The sequence below is a fragment of the Oncorhynchus gorbuscha genome, linkage group LG13 (genome assembly GCF_021184085.1).
Source record: "Oncorhynchus gorbuscha isolate QuinsamMale2020 ecotype Even-year linkage group LG13, OgorEven_v1.0, whole genome shotgun sequence".
NCBI lineage: Eukaryota > Metazoa > Chordata > Actinopteri > Salmoniformes > Salmonidae > Oncorhynchus > Oncorhynchus gorbuscha.
Window position 1 is genome coordinate 2328735 of NC_060185.1, and position 23299 is coordinate 2352033.

Consider the following 23299-nt stretch of genomic DNA (forward strand, 5'->3'; position numbering starts at 1 on the left):
TAGTAACCGGAAGTAACCGGAAGGTAGCCTAGTGGTTAGAGCGTTGGACTAGTAACCGGAAGGTAGCCTAGTGGTTAGAGCGTTGGACTAGTAACCGGAAGGTAGCCTAGTGGTTAGAGCGTTGGACTAGTAACCGGAAGTAACCGGAAGGTAGTCTAGTGGTTAGAACGTTGGACTAGTAACCGGAAGGTAGCCTAGTGGTTAGAGCATTGGACTAGTAACCGGAAGGAACCGGAAGGTAGCCTAGTGGTTAGAGCGTTGGACTAGTAACCGGAAGTACCCGGAAGGTAGCCTTGTGGTTAGAGCGTTGGACTAGTTACCGGAAGGTAGCCTAGTGGTTAGAGCGTTGGACTAGTAACCGGAAGGTAGCCTAGTGGTTAGAGCGTTGGACTAGTAACCGGAAGGTAGCCTAGTGATTAGAGCGTTGGACTAGTAACCGGAAGGTAGCCTAGTGGTTAGAGCGTTGGACTAGTAACCGGAAGGTAGCCTAGTGGTTAGAGTGTTGGACTAGCAACCGGAAGGTAGCCTAGTGGTTAGAGCATTGGACTAGTAACCGGAAGGTAGCCTAGTGGTTAGAGCGTTGGACTAGTAACCGGAAGGTAGCCTAGTGGTTAGAGCGTTGGACTAGTAACCGGAAGTAACCGGAAGGTTGCAAGTGGTTAGAGCGTTGGACTAGTAACCGGAAGGTAACCTAGTGGTTAGAGCGTTGGACTAGTAACCGGAAGGTAGCCTAGTGGTTAGAGCGTTGGACTAGTAACCTGAAGTAACCGGAAGGTAGCCTAGTGGTTAGAGCGTTGGACTAGTAACCGGAAGGTAGCCTAGTGGTTAGAGCGTTGGACTAGTAACCGGAAGTAACCGGAAGGTAGCCTAGTGGTTAGAGCGTTGGACTAGTAACCGGAAGGTAGCCTAGTGGTTAGAGCGTTGGACTAGTAACCGGAAGTAACCGGAAGGTAGCCTAGTGGTTAGAGCGTTGGACTAGTAACCGGAAGTAACCGGAAGGTAGCCTAGTGGTTAGAGCGTTGGACTAGTAACCGGAAGGTAGCCTAGTGGTTAGAGCGTTGGACTAGTAACTGGAAGTAACCGGAAGGTAGCCTAGTGGTTAGAGCGTTGGACTAGTAACCGGAAGGTAACCTAGTGATTAGAGCGTTGGACTAGTAACCGGAAGTAACCGGAAGGTAGCCTAGTGGTTAGAGCGTTGGACTAGTAACCGGAAGGTAGCCTAGTGGTTAGAGCGTTGGACTAGTAACCGGAAGGTAGCCTAGTGGTTAGAGCGTTGGACTAGTAACCGGAAGGTAGCCTAGTGGTTAGAGCGTTGGACTAGTAACCGGAAGGTAGCCTAGTGGTTAGAGCATTGGACTAGTAACCGGAAGGTAGCCTAGTGGTTAGAGCGTTGGACTAGTAACCGGAAGGTAGCCTAGTGGTTAGAGCGTTGGACTAGTAACCGGAAGGTAGCCTAGTGGTTAGAGCGTTGGACTAGTAACCGGAAGTAACCGGAAGGTAGCCTAGTGGTTAGAGCGTTGGACTAGTAACCGGAAGGTAGCCTAGTGGTTAGGAAGTTGGACTAGTAACCGGAAGTAACCGGAAGGTAGCCTAGTGGTTAGAGCGTTGGACTAGTAACCGGAAGGTAGCCTAGTGGTTAGAGCGTTGGACTAGTAACCGGAAGTAACCGGAAGGTAGCCTATTGGTTAGAGCGTTGGACTAGAAACCGGAAGTAACCGGAAGGTAGCCTAGTGGTTAGAGCGTTGGACTAGTAACCGGAAGGTAGCCTAGTGGTTAGAGCGTTGGACTAGTAACCCGAAGTAACCGGAAGGTAGCCTAGTGGTTAGAGCGTTGGACTAGTAACCGGAAGTAACCGGAAGGTAGCCTAGTGGTTAGAGCGTTGGACTAGTAACCGGAAGTAACCGGAAGGTAGCCTAGTGGTTAGAGCGTTGGACTAGTAACCGGAAGGTAGCCTAGTGGTTAGAGCGTTGGACTAGTAACTGGAAGTAACCGGAAGGTAGCCTAGTGGTTAGAGCGTTGGACTAGTAACCGGAAGGTAACCTAGTGATTAGAGCGTTGGACTAGTAACCGGAACTAACCGGAAGGTAGCCTAGTGGTTAGAGCGTTGGACTAGTAACCGGAAGGTAGCCTAGTGGTTAGAGCGTTGGACTAGTAACCGGAAGGTAGCCTAGTGGTTAGAGCGTTGGACTAGTAACCGGAAGGTAGCCTAGTGGTTAGAGCATTGGACTAGTAACCGGAAGGTAGCCTAGTGGTTAGAGCGTTGGACTAGTAACCGGAAGGTAACCTAGTGATTAGAGCGTTGGACTAGTAACCGGAAGTAACCGGAAGGTAGCCTAGTGGTTAGAGCGTTGGACTAGTAACCGGAAGGTAGCCTAGTGGTTAGAGCGTTGGACTAGTAACCGGAAGGTAGCCTAGTGGTTAGAGCGTTGGACTAGTAACCGGAAGTAACCGGAAGGTAGCCTAGTGGTTAGAGCGTTGGACTAGAAACCGGAAGTAACCGGAAGGTAGCCTAGTGGTTAGAGCGTTGGACTAGTAACCGGAAGGTAGCCTAGTGGTTAGAGCGTTGGACTAGTAACCCGAAGTAACCGGAAGGTAGCCTAGTGGTTAGAGCATTGGACTAGTAACCGGAAGGTAACCTAGTGATTAGAGCGTTGGACTAGTAACCGGAAGTAACCGGAAGGTAGCCTAGTGGTTAGAGCGTTGGACTAGTAACCGGAAGGTAGCCTAGTGGTTAGAGCGTTGGACTAGTAACCGGAAGGTAGCCTAGTGGTTAGAGCGTTGGACTAGTAACCGGAAGTAACCGGAAGGTAGTCTAGTGGTTAGAACGTTGGACTAGTAACCGGAAGGTAGCCTAGTGGTTAGAGCGTTGGACTAGTAACCGGAAGTAACCGGAAGGTAGCCTAGTGGTTAGAGCGTTGGACTAGTAACCGGAAGGTAGCCTAGTGGTTAGAGCGTTGGACTAGTAACCGGAAGGTAGCCTAGTGGTTAGAGCGTTGGACTAGTAACCGGAAGTAACCGGAAGGTAGTCTAGTGGTTAGAACGTTGGACTAGTAACCGGAAGGTAGCCTAGTGGTTAGAGCGTTGGACTAGTAACCGGAAGGTAACCTAGTGGTTAGAGCGTTGGACTAGTAACCGGAAGGTAGCCTAGTGGTTAGAGCATTGGACTAGTAACCGGAAGGTAGCCTAGTGGTTAGAGCGTTGGACTAGTAACCGGAAGTAACCGGAAGGTAGCCTAGTGGTTAGAGCGTTGGACTAGTAACCGGAAGGTAGCCTAGTGGTTAGAGCGTTGGACTAGTAACCGGAAGTAACCGGAAGGTAGCCTAGTGGTTAGAGCGTTGGACTAGTAACCGGAAGGTAGCCTAGTGGTTAGAGCGTTGGACTAGTAACCGGAAGTAACCGGAAGGTAGCCTAGTGGTTAGAGCGTTGGACTAGTAACCGGAAGGTAGCCTAGTGGTTAGAGCGTTGGACTAGTAACCGGAAGTAACCGGAAGGTAGCCTAGTGGTTAGAGCGTTGGACTAGTAACCGGAAGTAACCGGAAGGTAGCCTAGTGGTTAGAGCGTTGGACTAGTAACCGGAAGGTAGCCTAGTGGTTAGAGCGTTGGACTAGTAACTGGAAGTAACCGGAAGGTAGCCTAGTGGTTAGAGCGTTGGACTAGTAACCGGAAGGTAACCTAGTGATTAGAGCGTTGGACTAGTAACCGGAAGTAACCGGAAGGTAGCCTAGTGGTTAGAGCGTTGGACTAGTAACCGGAAGGTAGCCTAGTGGTTAGAGCGTTGGACTAGTAACCGGAAGGTAGCCTAGTGGTTAGAGCGTTGGACTAGTAACCGGAAGGTAGCCTAGTGGTTAGAGCGTTGGACTAGTAACCGGAAGGTAGCCTAGTGGTTAGAGCATTGGACTAGTAACCGGAAGGTAGCCTAGTGGTTAGAGCGTTGGACTAGTAACCGGAAGGTAGCCTAGTGGTTAGAGCGTTGGACTAGTAACCGGAAGGTAGCCTAGTGGTTAGAGCGTTGGACTAGTAACCGGAAGTAACCGGAAGGTAGCCTAGTGGTTAGAGCGTTGGACTAGTAACCGGAAGGTAGCCTAGTGGTTAGGAAGTTGGACTAGTAACCGGAAGTAACCGGAAGGTAGCCTAGTGGTTAGAGCGTTGGACTAGTAACCGGAAGGTAGCCTAGTGGTTAGAGCGTTGGACTAGTAACCGGAAGTAACCGGAAGGTAGCCTATTGGTTAGAGCGTTGGACTAGAAACCGGAAGTAACCGGAAGGTAGCCTAGTGGTTAGAGCGTTGGACTAGTAACCGGAAGGTAGCCTAGTGGTTAGAGCGTTGGACTAGTAACCCGAAGTAACCGGAAGGTAGCCTAGTGGTTAGAGCGTTGGACTAGTAACCGGAAGTAACCGGAAGGTAGCCTAGTGGTTAGAGCGTTGGACTAGTAACCGGAAGTAACCGGAAGGTAGCCTAGTGGTTAGAGCGTTGGACTAGTAACCGGAAGGTAGCCTAGTGGTTAGAGCGTTGGACTAGTAACTGGAAGTAACCGGAAGGTAGCCTAGTGGTTAGAGCGTTGGACTAGTAACCGGAAGGTAACCTAGTGATTAGAGCGTTGGACTAGTAACCGGAAGTAACCGGAAGGTAGCCTAGTGGTTAGAGCGTTGGACTAGTAACCGGAAGGTAGCCTAGTGGTTAGAGCGTTGGACTAGTAACCGGAAGGTAGCCTAGTGGTTAGAGCGTTGGACTAGTAACCGGAAGGTAGCCTAGTGGTTAGAGCATTGGACTAGTAACCGGAAGGTAGCCTAGTGGTTAGAGCGTTGGACTAGTAACCGGAAGGTAACCTAGTGATTAGAGCGTTGGACTAGTAACCGGAAGTAACCGGAAGGTAGCCTAGTGGTTAGAGCGTTGGACTAGTAACCGGAAGGTAGCCTAGTGGTTAGAGCGTTGGACTAGTAACCGGAAGGTAGCCTAGTGGTTAGAGCGTTGGACTAGTAACCGGAAGTAACCGGAAGGTAGCCTAGTGGTTAGAGCGTTGGACTAGAAACCGGAAGTAACCGGAAGGTAGCCTAGTGGTTAGAGCGTTGGACTAGTAACCGGAAGGTAGCCTAGTGGTTAGAGCGTTGGACTAGTAACCGGAAGGTAGCCTAGTGGTTAGAGCATTGGACTAGTAACCGGAAGGAACCGGAAGGTAGCCTAGTGGTTAGAGCATTGGACTAGTAACCGGAAGGTAACCTAGTGGTTAGAGCGTTGGACTAGTAACCGGAAGTAACCGGAAGGTAGCCTAGTGGTTAGAGCGTTGGACTAGTAACCGGAAGGTAACCTAGTGGTTAGAGCGTTGGACTAGTAACCGGAAGGTAGCCTAGTGGTTAGAGCGTTGGACTAGTAACCGGTAACCGGAAGGTAGTCTAGTGGTTAGAGCGTTGGACTAGTAACCGGAAGGTAGCCTAGTGGTTAGAGCGTTGGACTAGTAACCGGAAGGTAGCCTAGTGGTTAGAGCGTTGGACTAGTAACCGGAAGGTAGCCTAGTGGTTAGAGCGTTGGACTAGTAACCGGAAGGTAGCCTAGTGGTTAGAGCGTTGGACTAGTAACCGGAAGTAACCGGAAGGTAGCCTAGTGGTTAGAGCGTTGGACTAGTAACCGGAAGGTAGCCTAGTGGTTAGAGCGTTGGACTAGTAACCGGAAGGGAAGGTAGCCTAGTGGTTAGAGCGTTGGACTAGTAACCGGAAGGTAGCCTAGTGGTTAGAGCATTGGACTAGTAACCGGAAGGTAGCCTAGTGGTTAGAGCGTTGGACTAGTAACCGGAAGTAACCGGAAGGTAGCCTAGTGGTTAGAGCGTTGGACTAGTAACCGGAAGGTAGCCTAGTGGTTAGAGCGTTGGACTAGTAACCGGAAGGTAGCCTAGTGGTTAGAGCGTTGGACTAGTAACCGGAAGGTAGCCTAGTGGTTAGAGCGTTGGACTAGTAACTGGAAGTAACCGTAGCCTAGTGGTTAGAGCGTTGGACTAGTAACCGGAAGGTAACCTAGTGATTAGAGCGTTGGACTAGTAACCGGAAGTAACCGTAGCCTAGTGGTTAGAGCGTTGGACTAGTAACCGGAAGGTAGCCTAGTGGTTAGAGCGTTGGACTAGTAACCGGAAGGTAGCCTAGTGGTTAGAGCGTTGGACTAGTAACCGGAAGGTAGCCTAGTGGTTAGAGCGTTGGACTAGTAACCGGAAGGAAGGTAGCCTAGTGGTTAGAGCGTTGGACTAGTAACCGGAAGGTAGCCTAGTGGTTAGAGCGTTGGACTAGTAACCGGAAGGTAGCCTAGTGGTTAGAGCGTTGGACTAGTAACCGGAAGGTAGCCTAGTGGTTAGAGCGTTGGACTAGTAACCGGAAGTAACCGGAAGGTAGTCTAGTGGTTAGAACGTTGGACTAGTAACCGGAAGGTAGCCTAGTGGTTAGAGCGTTGGACAAGTAACCGGAAGGTAGTCTAGTGGTTAGAACGTTGGACTAGTAACCGGAAGGTAGCCTAGTGGTTAGAGCGTTGGACTAGTAACCGGAAGTAACCGGAAGGTAGCCTAGTGGTTAGAGCGTTGGACTAGTAACCGGAAGGTAGCCTAGTGGTTAGAGCGTTGGACTAGTAACCGGAAGGTAGCCTAGTGGTTAGAGCGTTGGACTAGTAACCGGAAGTAACCGGAAGGTAGCCTAGTGGTTAGAGCGTTGGACTAGTAACCGGAAGGTAGCCTAGTGGTTAGAGCGTTGGACTAGTAACCGGAAGGTAGCCTAGTGGTTAGAGCGTTGGACTAGTAACCAGAAGGTAGCCTAGTGGTTAGAGCGTTGGACTAGTAACCGGAAGGTAGCCTAGTGGTTAGAGCATTGGACTAGTAACCGGAAGGTAGCCTAGTGGTTAGAGCGTTGGACTAGTAACCGGAAGGTAGCCTAGTGGTTAGAGCGTTGGACTAGTAACCGGAAGGTAGCCTAGTGGTTAGAGCGTTGGACTAGTAACCGGAAGTAACCGGAAGGTAGTCTAGTGGTTAGAACGTTGGACTAGTAACCGGAAGATAGCCTAGTGGTTAGAGCGTTGGACAAGTAACCGGAAGGTAGTCTAGTGGTTAGAACGTTGGACTAGTAACCGGAAGGTAGCCTAGTGGTTAGAGCGTTGGACTAGTAACCGGAAGTAACCGGAAGGTAGCCTAGTGGTTAGAGCGTTGGACTAGTAACCGGAAGGTAGCCTAGTGGTTAGAGCGTTGGACTAGTAACCGTAACCGGAAGGTAGCCTAGTGGTTAGAGCGTTGGACTAGTAACCGGAAGGTAGCCTAGTGGTTAGAGCGTTGGACTAGTAACCGGAAGGTAGCCTAGTGGTTAGAGCGTTGGACTAGTAACCGGAAGGTAGCCTAGTGGTTAGAGCGTTGGACTAGTAACCGGAAGGTAGCCTAGTGGTTAGAGCGTTGGACTAGTAACCGGAAGTAACCGGAAGGTAGCCTAGTGGTTAGAGCGTTGGACTAGTAACCGGAAGGTAGCCTAGTGGTTAGAGCGTTGGACTAGTAACCGGAAGTAACCGGAAGGTAGCCTAGTGGTTAGAGCGTTGGACTAGTAACCGGAAGGTAGCCTAGTGGTTAGAGCGTTGGACTAGTAACCGGAAGGTAGCCTAGTGGTTAGAGCGTTGGACTAGTAACCGGAAGGTAACCGGAAGGTAGTCTAGTGGTTAGAGTGTTGGACTAGTAACCGGAAGGTAGCCTAGTGGTTAGAGCATTGGACTAGTAACCGGAAGGTAGCCTAGTGGTTAGAGCGTTGGACTAGTAACCGGAAGGTAGCCTAGTGGTTAGAGCGTTGGACTAGTAACCGGAAGGTAGCCTAGTGGTTAGAGCGTTGGACTAGTAACCGGAAGTAACCGGAAGGTAGCCTAGTGGTTAGAGCGTTGGACTAGTAACCGGAAGGTAACCTAGTGGTTAGAGCGTTGGACTAGTAACCGGAAGGTAGCCTAGTGGTTAGAGCGTTGGACTAGTAACCGGAAGGTAGCCTAGTGGTTAGAGCGTTGGACTAGTAACTGGAAGTAACCGGAAGGTAGCCTAGTGGTTAGAGCGTTGGACTAGTAACCGGAAGGTAGCCTAGTGGTTAGAGCGTTGGACTAGTAACCGGAAGTAACCGGAAGGTAGCCTAGTGGTTAGAGCGTTGGACTAGTAACCGGAAGGTAGCCTAGTGGTTAGAGCGTTGGACTAGTAACCGGAAGGTAGCCTAGTGGTTAGAGCGTTGGACTAGTAACCGGAAGTAACCGGAAGGTAGCCTAGTGGTTAGAGCGTTGGACTAGTAACCGGAAGGTAACCTAGTGGTTAGAGCGTTGGACTAGTAACCGGAAGGTAGCCTAGTGGTTAGAGCGTTGGACTAGTAACTAGTAACCGGAAGGTAGCCTAGTGGTTAGAGCGTTGGACTAGTAACCGGAAGGTAGCCTAGTGGTTAGAGCGTTGGACTAGTAACCGTGGTTAAGTAACCGGAAGGTAGCCTAGTGGTTAGAGCGTTGGACTAGTAACCGGAAGGTAGCCTAGTGGTTAGAGCGTTGGACTAGTAACCGGAAGGTAGCCTAGTGGTTAGAGCGTTGGACTAGTAACCGGAAGGTAGCCTAGTGGTTAGAGTGTTGGACTAGTAACAACCGGAAGGTAGCCTAGTGGTTAGAGCATTGGACTAGTAACCGGAAGGTAGCCTAGTGGTTAGAGCGTTGGACTAGTAACCGGAAGGTAGCCTAGTGGTTAGAGCGTTGGACTAGTAACCGGAAGTAACCGGAAGGTTGCCTAGTGGTTAGAGCGTTGGACTAGTAACCGGAAGGTAACCTAGTGGTTAGAGCGTTGGACTAGTAACCGGAAGGTAGCCTAGTGGTTAGAGCGTTGGACTAGTAACCTGAAGTAACCGGAAGGTAGCCTAGTGGTTAGAGCGTTGGACTAGTAACCGGAAGGTAGCCTAGTGGTTAGAGCGTTGGACTAGTAACCAGAAGTAACCGGAAGGTAGCCTAGTGGTTAGAGCGTTGGACTAGTAACCGGAAGGTAGCCTAGTGGTTAGAGCGTTGGACTAGTAACCGGAAGGTAGCCTAGTGGTTAGAGCGTTGGACTAGTAACCGGAAGTAACCGGAAGGTAGCCTAGTGGTTAGAGCGTTGGACTAGTAACCGGAAGGTAGCCTAGTGGTTAGAGCGTTGGACTAGTAACTGGAAGTAACCGGAAGGTAGCCTAGTGGTTAGAGCGTTGGACTAGTAACCGGAAGGTAACCTAGTGATTAGAGCGTTGGACTAGTAACCGGAAGTAACCGGAAGGTAGCCTAGTGGTTAGAGCGTTGGACTAGTAACCGGAAGGTAGCCTAGTGGTTAGAGCGTTGGACTAGTAACCGGAAGGTAGCCTAGTGGTTAGAGCGTTGGACTAGTAACCGGAGTAACCGGAAGGTAGCCTAGTGGTTAGAGCGTTGGACTAGTAACCGGAAGGTAGCCTAGTGGTTAGAGCATTGGACTAGTAACCGGAAGGTAGCCTAGTGGTTAGAGCGTTGGACTAGTAACCGGAAGGTAGCCTAGTGGTTAGAGCGTTGGACTAGTAACCGGAAGTAACCGGAAGGTAGCCTAGTGGTTAGAGCGTTGGACTAGTAACCGGAAGTAACCGGAAGGTAGCCTAGTGGTTAGAGCGTTGGTAACTAGTAACCGGAAGGTAGCCTAGTGGTTAGAGCGTTGGACTAGTAACCGGAAGGTAGCCTAGTGGTTAGGAGTTGGACTAGTAACCGGAAGTAACCGGAAGGTAGCCTAGTGGTTAGAGCGTTGGACTAGTAACCGGAAGGTAGCCTAGTGGTTAGAGCGTTGGACTAGTAACCGGAAGTAACCGGAAGGTAGCCTAGTGGTTAGAGCGTTGGACTAGAAACCGGAAGTAACCGGAAGGTAGCCTAGTGGTTAGAGCGTTGGACTAGTAACCGGAAGGTAGCCTAGTGGTTAGAGCGTTGGACTAGTAACCGAAGTAACCGGAAGGTAGCCTAGTGGTTAGAGCGTTGGACTAGTAACCGGAAGTAACCGGAAGGTAGCCTAGTGGTTAGAGCGTTGGACTAGTAACCGGAGTAACCGGAAGGTAGCCTAGTGGTTAGAGCGTTGGACTAGTAACCGGAAGGTAGCCTAGTGGTTAGAGCGTTGGACTAGTAACTGGAAGTAACCGGAAGGTAGCCTAGTGGTTAGAGCGTTGGACTAGTAACCGGAAGGTAGCCTAGTGGTTAGAGCGTTGGACTAGTAACCGGAAGTAACCGGAAGGTAGCCTAGTGGTTAGAGCGGACTAGTAACCGGACTAGTAACCGGAAGGTAGCCTAGTGGTTAGAGCGTTGGACTAGTAACCGGAAGGTAGCCTAGTGGTTAGAGCGTTGGACTAGTAACCGGAAGGTAGCCTAGTGGTTAGAGCATTGGACTAGTAACCGGAAGGTAGCCTAGTGGTTAGAGCGTTGGACTAGTAACCGGAAGGTAACCTAGTGATTAGAGCGTTGGACTAGTAACCGGAAGTAACCGGAAGGTAGCCTAGTGGTTAGAGCGTTGGACTAGTAACCGGAAGGTAGCCTAGTGGTTAGAGCGTTGGACTAGTAACCGGAAGGTAGCCTAGTGGTTAGAGCGTTGGACTAGTAACCGGAAGGTAGCCTAGTGGTTAGAGCGTTGGACTAGTAACCGGAAGTAACCGGAAGGTAGCCTAGTGGTTAGAGCGTTGGACTAGAAACCGGAAGTAACCGGAAGGTAGCCTAGTGGTTAGAGCGTTGGACTAGTAACCGGAAGGTAGCCTAGTGGTTAGAGCGTTGGACTAGTAACCCGAAGTAACCGGAAGGTAGCCTAGTGGTTAGAGCATTGGACTAGTAACCGGAAGGTAACCTAGTTATTAGAGCGTTGGACTAGTAACCGGAAGTAACCGGAAGGTAGCCTAGTGGTTAGAGCGTTGGACTAGTAACCGGAAGGTAGCCTAGTGGTTAGAGCATTGGACTAGTAACCGGAAGGTAGCCTAGTGGTTAGAGCGTTGGACTAGTAACCGGAAGTAACCGGAAGGTAGTCTAGTGGTTAGAACGTTGGACTAGTAACCGGAAGGTAGCCTAGTGGTTAGAGCGTTGGACTAGTAACCGGAAGTAACCGGAAGGTAGCCTAGTGGTTAGAGCGTTGGACTAGTAACCGGAAGGTAGCCTAGTGGTTAGAGCGTTGGACTAGTAACCGGAAGGTAGCCTAGTGGTTAGAGCGTTGGACTAGTAACCGGAAGTAACCGGAAGGTAGTCTAGTGGTTAGAACGTTGGACTAGTAACCGGAAGGTAGCCTAGTGGTTAGAGCGTTGGACTAGTAACCGGAAGGTAACCTAGTGGTTAGAGCGTTGGACTAGTAACCGGAAGGTAGCCTAGTGGTTAGAGCATTGGACTAGTAACCGGAAGGTAGCCTAGTGGTTAGAGCGTTGGACTAGTAACCGGAAGTAACCGGAAGGTAGCCTAGTGGTTAGAGCGTTGGACTAGTAACCGGAAGGTAGCCTAGTGGTTAGAGCATTGGACTAGTAACCGGAAGGAACCGGTTAGAGCGTTGGACTAGTAACCGGAAGTAACCGGAAGGTAGCCTAGTGGTTAGAGCGTTGGACTAGTAACCGGAAGGTAGCCTAGTGGTTAGAGCATTGGACTAGTAACCGGAAGGTAGCCTAGTGGTTAGAGCGTTGGACTAGTAACCGGAAGGTAGCCTAGTGGTTAGAGCGTTGGACTAGTAACCGGAAGGTAGCCTAGTGGTTAGAGCGTTGGACTAGTAACCGGAAGGTAGCCTAGTGATTAGAGCGTTGGACTAGTAACCGGAAGGTAGCCTAGTGGTTAGAGCGTTGGACTAGTAACCGGAAGGTAGCCTAGTGGTTAGAGCGTTGGACTAGTAACCGGAAGTAACCGGAAGGTAGCCTAGTGGTTAGAGCGTTGGACTAGTAACCGGAAGTAACCGGAAGGTTGCAAGTGGTTAGAGCGTTGGACTAGTACCCGGAAGTAACCGGAAGGTTGCAAGCCGGAAGGTTGCAAGTGGTTAGAGAGTTGGACTAGTAAGCGTTGGACTAGTAACTGGTTACTAGAGTGTTGGACTAGTAACCGGAAGGTTGCAAGTTCAAACCCCCGAGCTGACAAGGTACAAATCTGTCGTTCTGCCCCTGAAGAGGCAGTTAACCCACTGTTGTTTCTAGGCTGTCATTGAAAATAAGAATTTGTTCTTAACGGACTTGCCTAGTTAAATAAAGGTAAAATAAAAAATAAATATAATAGTACATGTCGGTCGGGATCTCTGCCGAGGCAGTCCCGTTAGTTCTCTCATATACTGCTTACACAGACAAGTTATATTTACATGATTTAGCTTAATCATTATTCATAATTAATTCATCATTAACATTTGGTTCATGCATGTGACAGACCAATACCTCACAAGGCTTCTTCTCTCCAAGCTGAGACCTTGTTACTGAGACACCCCTTTCGGTTCTCAAAACAATGTTCTGGGCATACTGCCAAATTGCTTCTACTGATTGTGAGGATTCCTCCCAGGCATGATAAATCAGTCACTTGCGTGAACCCAGTGGAATTGGTTATTAGAAAAGCACAAACATTAATTGTTCCTTCACAGACATTAATGTGCATATCAGTCAAATTAGATTAACTTTATCACATTTAGCTTGTTGTGTAGTTTGAGATTTCATGTTTTACGGCATAGTTAGTAGGGATGTGCATCTTTCCTTTCATGAACAATTCGATACGCGTCTGGTACGATACAGGAACCATACAGCCAAGTTCCAGCCAAGGCAGCAGCTACTCTTCCTGGGGTTTATTATGGATCCCCATTAGTTCCTACCAAGACAGCAGCTACTCTTCTTGGGGTCCAGCTAAATTAAGGCAGTAATACAATTTAAAAACATTACAACAAATTCAGGCCCCTATTCTGCTACCACATATCTACAACACGAAAATCCATGTGTACGCGTGAGTATGGTGCGTATGTTATCATATGTATGCATGTGTCTGGGCCTGTGTTTGTGTTGCTTCACATTCCCCGCAGTAGCATAATGTCTATTTTTGTATCTGTTTTTTAAAATCAAATGTTACTGTTAGCAAAAATTACTTGATGTGGAATAGAGTTCCATGAAGTCATGGCTCTATGCAGTACTGTGCACCTCCCATTCTGGACTTGGGGACTGTGAAGAGACCCCTGGTGGCATGTCTTATGGGGTATGCATGGGTGTCTGAGCTGTGTGCCAGTAGTTTAGACAGACAGCTCGGTGCATTCAACATGTCAATAGCTCTCATAAATATAAGTAGTGATAAAGTCAATCTCTCCTTCACTTTGAGCCAGGAGAGATTGACATGCATATTATTAATATTAGGTCTCTGTGTTCATCGAAGGACCAGCCGTGCTTCCCTGTTCTGAGGCAATTGCAATTTTCCTCTTTGTGGCACCTGACCACACCACTGAACAGTAGTCCAGGTGTGACAAAACTAGGGCCTGTAGGACCTGCCTTGTTGATAGTGTTGTTAAGAAGGTAGAGCATCGCTTTATTATAGACAGACTTCTCCCCATCTTAGCTACTACTGCATCAATATGTTTTGACCATGTCAGTTTACCATCCAGAGTTACTCCAAGCAGTTTAGTCACCTCAACTTGCTCAATTTCCACATCATTCATTACAAGATTTAGTTGAGGTTTGGGGTTTAGTGAATAATTTGTCCCAAATACAGGGCTTTTATGCAGCAATTTGTAAGTCGCTCTGGATAAGAGCGTCTGCTAAATGACTTAAATGTAAATGTAAATGTTTTAGTTAGAAATATTTACGACTAACTTATTCCTTGCCTCCCATTCTGAAACTAACTGCAGCTCTTTCTTAAAAGTGTTGCAGTCATTACAGCCGCTGTAGTAGCTGTCGTGTACAGTGTTGAGTCATCCGCATACTCAAAGCCTGTGGCATGTAGTTAGTAAGGTTGAAAAAAGTAAGGGGCCTAGACAGCTGCCCTGGGGAATTCCTGATTTCTACCTGGATTATGTTTGAGAGGCTTCCATTAAAGAACACTCTCTGTGTTCTGTTAGACAGGTAACTCTTTATCCACATTATAGCAGGGGGCGTAAAGCCATAACACAAGTTTTTCCAGCAGCAGACTATAATCGATAATGTCAAAAGCCGTACTGAAGTCTGACAAAACTGCCCCCACAATCTTTTTTATCATCAATTTCTCTCAGCCAATCATCAGTCATTTATGTAAGTGCTGTACTTGTTGAATGTCCTTCTCTATAAGCTGAAAGTCTGTCAAGTTGTTTACTGTAAAATTGTATCTGGTCAGCAAAAATAAATTCTCCAACAGTATACTAAGAGTTGGTAACAGGCTGATTGGTCGGCTATTTGAGCCAGTAAAGGGGGCTTTACTATTCTTAGGTAGCGGAATGACTTTAGCTTCCCTCCAGACCTGAGGGGACACACTTTCTAGCAGGCTTAGATTGAAGATGTGGCAATATCGTCCGCTATTCTCCTTAGTTATTTTCCGACCATGTTGTCAGATCCTGGTTGTTTGTCATTGTTGATAGACAACAATAATGTTTCACCTCTTCCACACTCACTTTTCTGAATTAAAAATTACAATGCTTCTCTTTCAGAATTTAATCAGTTATACTTGGATGTGTAGTGTCAGTGTTTGTTGCTGGCATGTCATGCCTAAATTTGCTAATCTGTGCAATGAAAAAAATCATAAGTAATTGGCAATATCAGTTGGTTTTGTGATGAATGAGCCTTTTGATTCAATGAATGATGGAGCAGAGTTTGCCTTTTTTCCCAAAATGTAATTTAAGGTGCGCCAAAGCTTTTTACATTCTTTATGTAATTTAGCTTTGTTTCATAGCATAGTTTCTTCTTTTTATTCAGTTTAATCACATGATTTTTCAATTTGCAGTACTTTTGCTAATTGGTTCTGCAGCCAGTAACTGGAATAAGCAATTTCATAAATGTGTCAAGTGCAGCATCTGGTTGCTCCTCATTACACACCACAGACCAGCAGCATCTGGTTGCTCCTCATTACACACCACAGACCAGCAGCGTCTGGTTGCTCCTCATTACACACCACAGAACAGCAGCGTCTGGTTCCTCCTCATTACACACCACAGAACAGCAGCGTCTGGTTGCTCCTCATTATACACCACAGACCAGCAGCGTCTGGTTGCTCCTCATTACACACCACAGACCAGCAGCGTCTGGTTGCTCCTCATTACACACCACAGAACAGCAGCGTCTGGTTGCTCCTCATTACACACCACAGACCAGCAGCGTCTGGTTGCTCCTCATTACACACCACAGACCAGCAGCGTCTGGTTGCTCCTCATTACACACCACAGACCAGCAGCGTCTGGTTGCTCCTCATTACACACCACAGACCATCAGCATCTGGTTGCTCCTCATTACACACTACAGACCAGCAGCGTCTGGTTGCTCCTCATTACACACCACAGACCAGCAGCGTCTGGTTGCTCCTCATTACACACAACAGACCAACAGATATTCTTTACATCAACAACATAGGAATTACTACAAAAAGTATTGTATGACCTCTTATACACTATATTAGGCCCAGCCTGACCTCTTATACACTATATTAGGCCCAGCCTGACCTCTTATACACTATATTAGGCCCAGCCTGACCTCTTATACACTATATTAGGCCCAGCCTGACCTCTTATACACTATATTAGAACCAGCCTGACCTCTTATACACTATATTAGGCCCAGCCTGACCTCTTATACACTATATTAGGCCCAGCCTGACCTCTTATACACTATATTAGGCCCAGCCTGACCTCTTATACACTATATTAGGCCCAGCCTTTGGAACGTTGGTAGATATGGCTTCTATATTGTGATGGCTACATCTGATGCATCTGGATACTGCTTTAAAGCTAATTTCTGCAGCATTTTTAAAGAAGTGTTCAATTCAGATGAGGTATAACAAAGTGAGTTAAAAACAACAGTGAACCATTGATTCCTGAATTAGTTTTCTGACCAATGCATGCTTCATTTGTATCGGGTTTAGGCTCTGATGCATTCGCAGTTCATCCATTTTAACCGGGGGCCGATATGTAATGTTGAATCTTTCCATGCATAGTAGTTAGTTCAGTTCATCCATTATGAACCGGGGGCCGATATGTAATGTTGAATCGTTCCATGCATAGTAGTTAGTTATTTTTATTGTATGTAATTTATGACTGATGTCATCCACCTGCTTTTGGAAATATATTTTAAACTGCTCTTCTTTTTTTTTTTTTTACATGGAAAGTACTGAGGACCCAGTGACCTAAAGCCTCCCCACTGAACTCACTGCACCTTGTGCTGTTGGCTAGTCCAACTGAAACCCTTTTGACGGGACAGTACTCTCTTTGTGTGGCTGCCAGTTTGTAACTTTGTTTGAGATTCTTTAGGTATGAAAACATTTCTTGGGAAAGCTTCTTCTTCAGTTGTATCGATACACTGTGTTTTCATTGCCCCCCCCCCCGTACCACTCACCACCACATATGGGATCACTACACCGGTGAAATATATAATGGTGAAAATGTCCTTATGTTTGGGTCATGTTTTTGTTTTTGGGATAGTTTGGAGAGAAACTTCAGGTTTTTCATAACTGAATCTGGAGCAGGGAGGGAAACTAGGAACCTCTGACTTGCTGTTTTGTCTCTTTAGGTGACCCTATAACTGTCCTGCCTCAAGCACGTGCCAACCTGTCTCGCGTTACTATCAACGGGGACAGCCTGATCAACGGAGTTAAAGCCATCACCACGATGGGAGACTTCTTCCTCTCCCCAACCAATGGTAAGAAAGGTCAAAGAAGATTTGGCCTAGGTTGCGTCCCAAATTGCACCCTATTCCCTATTTTGTGCACTACGTTACAGATTTATTCTGAAATGGATTAAATTAATGTTTTTCCTCATCAACAATACCCCATAATGACATCACAATACACCATAATGACATCACAATACACCTTAATGACATCACAATACACCATCATGACAAAGTAAAACCAGGTTTTTAGACATTTTTGCAAATGTATAAAAAAAAAAAAAAAAATGAAATACCTTATTCAGACCCTTCGCTATGAGACTTGAAATTAAGCTCAGGTTCATCCTGTTTCCATTGATCATCCTTGATGTTTCTACAACTTGATTGGGGGGGTCAGTTGTACAACTGAATGAATTGAACTCAAATGGGTCTTCCACATTTAACCCAAGCCCTCTGAATCAGAGAGGTGTGAGGAGCTGCCATATTCAACATGACAACCATCTCTGCAGCACTCCAGAAATCGGGCCTTTATGGTAGAGTGGCCAGATGGAAGCCACTCTTCAGTAAAAAGACACATGACAGCCCTCTTGGCATTTGCCAAAAGGCACCTTAAGACTCTCAGACCATGAGAAACAAGATTCTCTGGTCTGATGAAACCAAGATTGAACTCTTTGGCCTGAATGCCAAGCGTCACATCTGGAGGAAACCTGGCACCATCCCTACAGTGAAGCATGGTGGTGGCAGCATTATGCTGTGGGGACGTTTTTCAGTGTCAGGGACTGGGAGACTAGTCAGGATCGAGGGAAAGATGAACGGAGCCAAGTACAGAGAGATTCTTGATGAAAACCTGCTCCAGAGCGCACTGGATCTCCGACTGGGGCCAAGGTTGAACTTCCAAAAGGACAATGACCCTAAGCACACAGTAAGGACGATGCTGGAGCGTCTTCGGGACAAGTATCTGATCAAATCAAATCAAATTTATTGATATAGCCCTTCGTACATCAGCTGATATCTCAAAGTGCTGTACAGAAACCCAGCCTAAAACCCCAAACAGCAAGAAATGCAGGTGTAGAAGCACGGTGGCTAGGAAAAACTCCCTAGAAAGGCCAAAACCTAGGAAGAAACCTAGAGAGGAACCAGGCTATGTGGGGTGGCCAGTCCTCTTCTGGCTGTGCCAGGTGGAGATTATAACAGAACATGGCCAAGATGTTCAAATGTTCATAAATGACCAGCATGGTCGAATAATAACAAGGCAGAACAGTTGAAACTGGAGCAGCAGCACAGTCAGGTGGACCGGGGACAGCAAGGAGTCATCATGTCAGGTAGTCCTGGGGCACGGTCCTAGGGCTCAGGTCCTCCGAGAGAGAGAAAGAACGATAGAATTAGAGAGAGCATATGTGGGGTGGCCCGTCCTCTTCTGGCTGTGCCGGGTGGAGATTATAACAGAACATGGCCAAGATGTTCAAATGTTCATAAATGACCAGCATGGTCGAATAATAGTAAGGCAGAACAGTTGAAACTGGAGCAGCAACATGGCCAGGTGGACTGGGGACAGCAAGGAGTCATCATGTCAGGTAGTCCTGGGGCATGGTCCTAGGGCTCAGGTCAGTTGAAACTGGAGCAGCAGCATGGCCAGGTGGACTGGGGACAGCAAGGAGTCATCATGTCAGGTAGTCCTGGGGCATGGTCCTAGGGCTCAGGTCCTCCGAGAGAGAGAAAGAAAGAAGGAGAGAATTAGAGAACGCACACTTAGATTCACACAGGACACCGAATAGGACAGGAGAAGTACTCCAGATATAACAAACTGACCCTAGCCCCCCGACACAAACTACTGCAGCATAAATACTGGAGGCTGAGACAGATGTCCTTCAGTGGCCCAGCCAGAGCCTAGACTTCGACCCGATTGAACATCTCTGGAGAGACCTGAAAATAACTTGAGAGGATCTGCAGAGAAGAATAGGAGAAACTCCCCAAATACAGGTGTGCCAAGCTTGTAGCATCATACCCAAGAAAACACAAGGCTGTAATTGCTACCAAAGGTGCTTCAACAAAGTACTGAGTAAATGGTCTGAATACTTATGTAAATGTGATATTTAATTCATTTTCTCTTGTTTTTTTCCCCAAAACATTTATACAAACCTTTTTTTGCTTCTTCATTATGGGGTATTTTGTTTAGATTGAAAAAAAAAATACAAAAATGCTTAATGGCGTGACACCAATCAGTCCCCTGAGGACTGGAGGTGCCCCTGATGTAGGGAATAGGGTACCATCTGGCGTGACACCAATCAGTCCCCTGAGGACTGGAGGTGCCCCTGGTGTAGGGAGTAGGGTACCATCTGGCGTGACACCAATCAGTCCCCTGAGGACTGGAGGTGCCCCTGGTGTAGGGAATAGGGTACCATCTGGCATGCAGCCTCAAAACCTCGTAATATTATCTGTCTGTCAAAGAGCGCCATTTTGAAGTAAACTTGTGTGTGTAAAGCAGTGTAGAGAAGAGGAAGATCAGCTGGAAGGATCTGTGGGCCATGGAAGCGAGGCGGTTGAGCTTTTCCATCAGAGAAACATATGACGTCCTTCCAACACCAGTTAATCTTCACCAATGGTATGGTGAAGATCCGGACTGTGCCCTCTGTTCCATGCCAGCCAACCTCAGGCACATTCTCACAGGCTGTAAAACAAGCCTCGCCCAAGGACGCTACACTTGGCGTCACAACCAAGTCCTTAAAAACCTTGCGTTCGCCCTGGAGGACAAGCGAGCTGCCACCAACTCCCTACCACCCCCAGCAGCATCACACCCCTTACGGACAAACTTTGTTCGCGAAGGGGCTAAACCACCGAAGCGCGGCTCGACACCATTAGAGCAAGACCAGCTGCACTTGGCCCACGACTGGAAAATGCTTGCTGACATTGGCCGGCAACTTGTGTTTCCTCCGGAGATCGCAACCACCACCCTAAGACCTGACATGGTGCTCTGGTCCCGTTCGCTCAAGAAGGTCTTCATCATTGAGCTCACAGTACCCTGGGAGGACTCAGTAGATGAGGCTTATGAGTGAAAGCATCTGCGCTATGCCGATCTAGCTGCCGAAGCACGGCATCATGGCTGGAACACAGAAGTCCGACCAGTGGAGGTGGGCTGCAGAGGTTTTGTGGCAACATCTACAACCAGACTGCTTAGAGACCTTGGAATTAAGGGCCAGAGCCAGCGTTCGGCAATCAAAGCTGTATCGGAGGCGGCAGAAGGCAGCAGTCAGTGGCTCTGGATGAAGAGGAAAGACCCCAGCTGGGCCCCGAAGTGAGAGGGCCAGGAGGTATGCGGTCAACAATGCTTGACTCAGGGAGGAGGATGCCCCTGCCATGCATAGTCCCATGGGATGTTGGCTATCATCAACAAGGCAACTCCTATGACCAATTGGGAATGGAACGCAAGCGTAGGATTGATCACCCTGTCGCTGGCCGCCTTTGGGGAGGGTGTATAGTGTGAAAGGTCGAAACACCCTAGGAACCAAAGGTACACTACTGACGATGCGCTCCCCAAATTTCACCAGGCTCACTGTTCACAAACTCTTGGAAGTGCTTGCACAAAGGATAGTAACATCTCATCCTGTGTTCTTGGAATCTGTGCAACACACCGTTCGATGAAAGGGAAAAACTTTTTGCTGCAGCATATCTTTTTAATAAACATGAACCTTCTGTTATAATACTACATGTAGTGGGTGTAGCTTATATATGTGCTGTTACACACTTTCGTCAAAGGGGGTAATGAAAATGTGTTTCTTGAATAACTCCCCCTGAGACACCCGCAGGGAGTGGGGTTATGGCCAGGGTCACCATATCCCAACTCCCCCTGAGACACCCGCAGGGAGTGGGGTTATGGCCAGGGTCACCATTGTCCAGCGCCCCAGGAGCAATTGGGGATAAGTGCCTTTCTCAAGGGCACAGCGAAAGAACCTTCACCTTGTTGGCTCCGGGATTCAAACCAACAACCTTTTAGTGTCTGGCCCAATGCTCTAATCTCGAGGGTATCTGCCGCCCCCAAAGATCTTCCCTCTGATTCAGAAGAAATAGGAATTACTTAACCTGTAGTTACTAGAGGTCGACCGACTGATTTTTCAACGCCGAAACCAATATCGATTATTGGAGGACCAAAAAAGCTGATACCGATTAATCGGCCAATTTTAATTTTATATATTGTAATTTAAATTTTTTATATGTATATATATAATGACAATTACAATACTGAATGAACACTTATTTAAACGTAGTATAATACATCAATAAAATCAAGTTAGTCTCAAATAAATAATGAAACATGTTCAATTTGGTTTAAATAATGCAAAAACAAAGTGTTGCAGAAGAAAGTAAAAGTGCAATATGTGCTATGTAAGAAAGCTAACGTTTAAGTTCCTTGCTCAGACCATGAGAACATATGAAAGCTGGTGGTTCCTTTTAACATGAGTTTTCAATATTCCCAGGTAAGAAGTTTTAGGTTGTAGTTCTTATAGGACTATTTCTCTCTATACCATTTGTATTTCATTAACCTTTGACTATTGGATGTTCTAATAGGTACTTTAGGATTGCCAGCCTAATCTCGGGAGTTGATAGGCTTGAAGTCATAAACAGCTCAATGCTTGAAGCACAGCGATGAGCTGCTGGCAAACGCAGGAAACTGCTGTTTGAATGAACACTTACGAGCCTGCTGCTGCCTACCAGCGCTCAGTCAGACTGCTCTATCAAATCATAGACTTAATTATAATATAATAACACACAGAAATACAAGCCTTTGGTCATTAATATGCTCAAATCCGGAAACTATCATTTCGAAAACAAAACGTTTATTCTTTCAGTGAAATACGGAACCGTTCCGTATTTTATCTAACGGGTGGTATCCATAAGTCTAAATATTGCTGTTACATTGTACAACCTTCAAGGTTATCTCATAATTCAATGTTATCTCATAATTACGTAAAGTTCTGGCAAATTAGTTCGCAACGAGCCAGGTGGCCCAAACTGTTGCATATACCCTGACTCTGCATGCAACGAACGCAAGAGTATTGCCTGCTAACATGAATTTCTTTTTAACTAAATATGCAGGTTTAAAAATAGAAACTTCTGTGTATTGATTTTAAGAAAGGCGTTGATGTTTATGGTTAGGTACACATTGGTGCAACGACAGTGCTTTTTTCACGATTGCGCTTGTTAAATCACCCGTTTGGAGAAGTAGGCTGTGATTCAATGATAAATTAACAGGCACCGCATAGATTCATATGCAACGCAGGACAAGCTAGATAAACTAGTAATATCATCAACCATGTGTAGTTAACTAGTGATTATGTGGAGAGTGATTGTTTTTTATAAGATACGTTTAATTCTAGCTAGCACCTTACCTTGGCTCCTTACTGCACTCACATAACAGGTAGTCAGCCTACCACGCAGTCTCCTCGTGGAGTGCAATGTAATCGGCCACGATCGGTGTCCCAAAATGCAGATTACCGATTGTTATGAAAACTTGAAATCGGCCCTAATTAATCGGTCATTCCGATTAATCGGTCGACCTCCTAGTAGTTACCCAACATCGTACACATTTGACAATGATAACTCAAATTCTATTAAGGATTTCATCCATTTGATTTGTTTCTCTGACTATGCAATTTCCTTTAAAAAAAACATAATTATGGAACATTTGATTACCTCATTGGTAATAAATGCACATTTATTTAGCATTATTTTATGTTATTGTGATCAGTCAGGAGCGTGGTGAGGAGACAACCCCAGGAGAGTCGTGGTAGTGGGGCCAGGAGGAGAGGAACAACTGGCTCAGGGAACAGAAGGCTTCCTCTACCCTCCCAGTCTCAGGTACAGGCTTCCCTTCCTCTACCCTCCCAGTCTCAGGTACAGGCTTCCCTTCCTCTACCCTCCCAGTCCCAGGTACAGGCTTCCCTTCCTCTACCCTCCCAGTCTCAGGTACAGGCTTCCCTTCCTCTACCCTCCCAGTCTCAGGTACAGGCTTCCCTTCCTCTACCCTCCCAGTCTCAGGTACAGGCTTCCCTTCCTCTACCCTCCCAGTCCCAGGTACAGGCTTCCCTTCCTCTACCCTCCCAGTCTCAGGTACAGGCTTCCCTTCCTCTACCCTCCCAGTCTCAGGTACAGGCTTCCCTTCCTCTACCCTCCCAGTCTCAGGTACAGGCTTCCTCTACCCTCCCAGTCTCAGGTACAGGCTTCCCTTCCTCTACCCTCCCAGTCTCAGGTACAGGCTTCCCTTCCTCTACCCTCCCAGTCTCAGGTACAGGCTTCCCTTCCTCTACCCTCCCAGTCTCAGGTACAGGCTTCCCTTCCTCTACCCTCCCAGTCCCAGGTACAGGCTTCCCTTCCTCTACCCTCCCATTCCCAGGTTCAGGCTTCCCTTCCTCTACCCTCCCAGTCCCAGGTACAGGCTTCCCTTCCTCTACCCTCCCAGGTCCAGGCTTCCCTTCCTCTACCCTCCCAGTCTCAGGTACAGGCTTCCCTTCCTCTACCCTCCCAGGTCCAGGCTTCCCTTCCTCTACCCTCCCA

At 47.5% G+C, this 23299-nt stretch overlaps 1 protein-coding gene across 2 annotated transcripts in view; it reads left to right on the top strand.

Moving 5' to 3' along the window:
- The window catches only part of LOC123993882 (centrosomal protein of 126 kDa-like), a 63275-nt gene that overhangs the window by 25792 nt on the left and 14184 nt on the right, over positions 1 to 23299 (top strand). For both annotated transcript variants that reach the window (XM_046296346.1, XM_046296347.1), the window contains exons 7-8: positions 16652 to 16780; positions 22494 to 22603. In XM_046296346.1, the coding sequence (XP_046152302.1) occupies positions 16652 to 16780; positions 22494 to 22603 (239 nt within the window). The remainder of the gene's footprint in view (positions 1 to 16651; positions 16781 to 22493; positions 22604 to 23299) is intronic.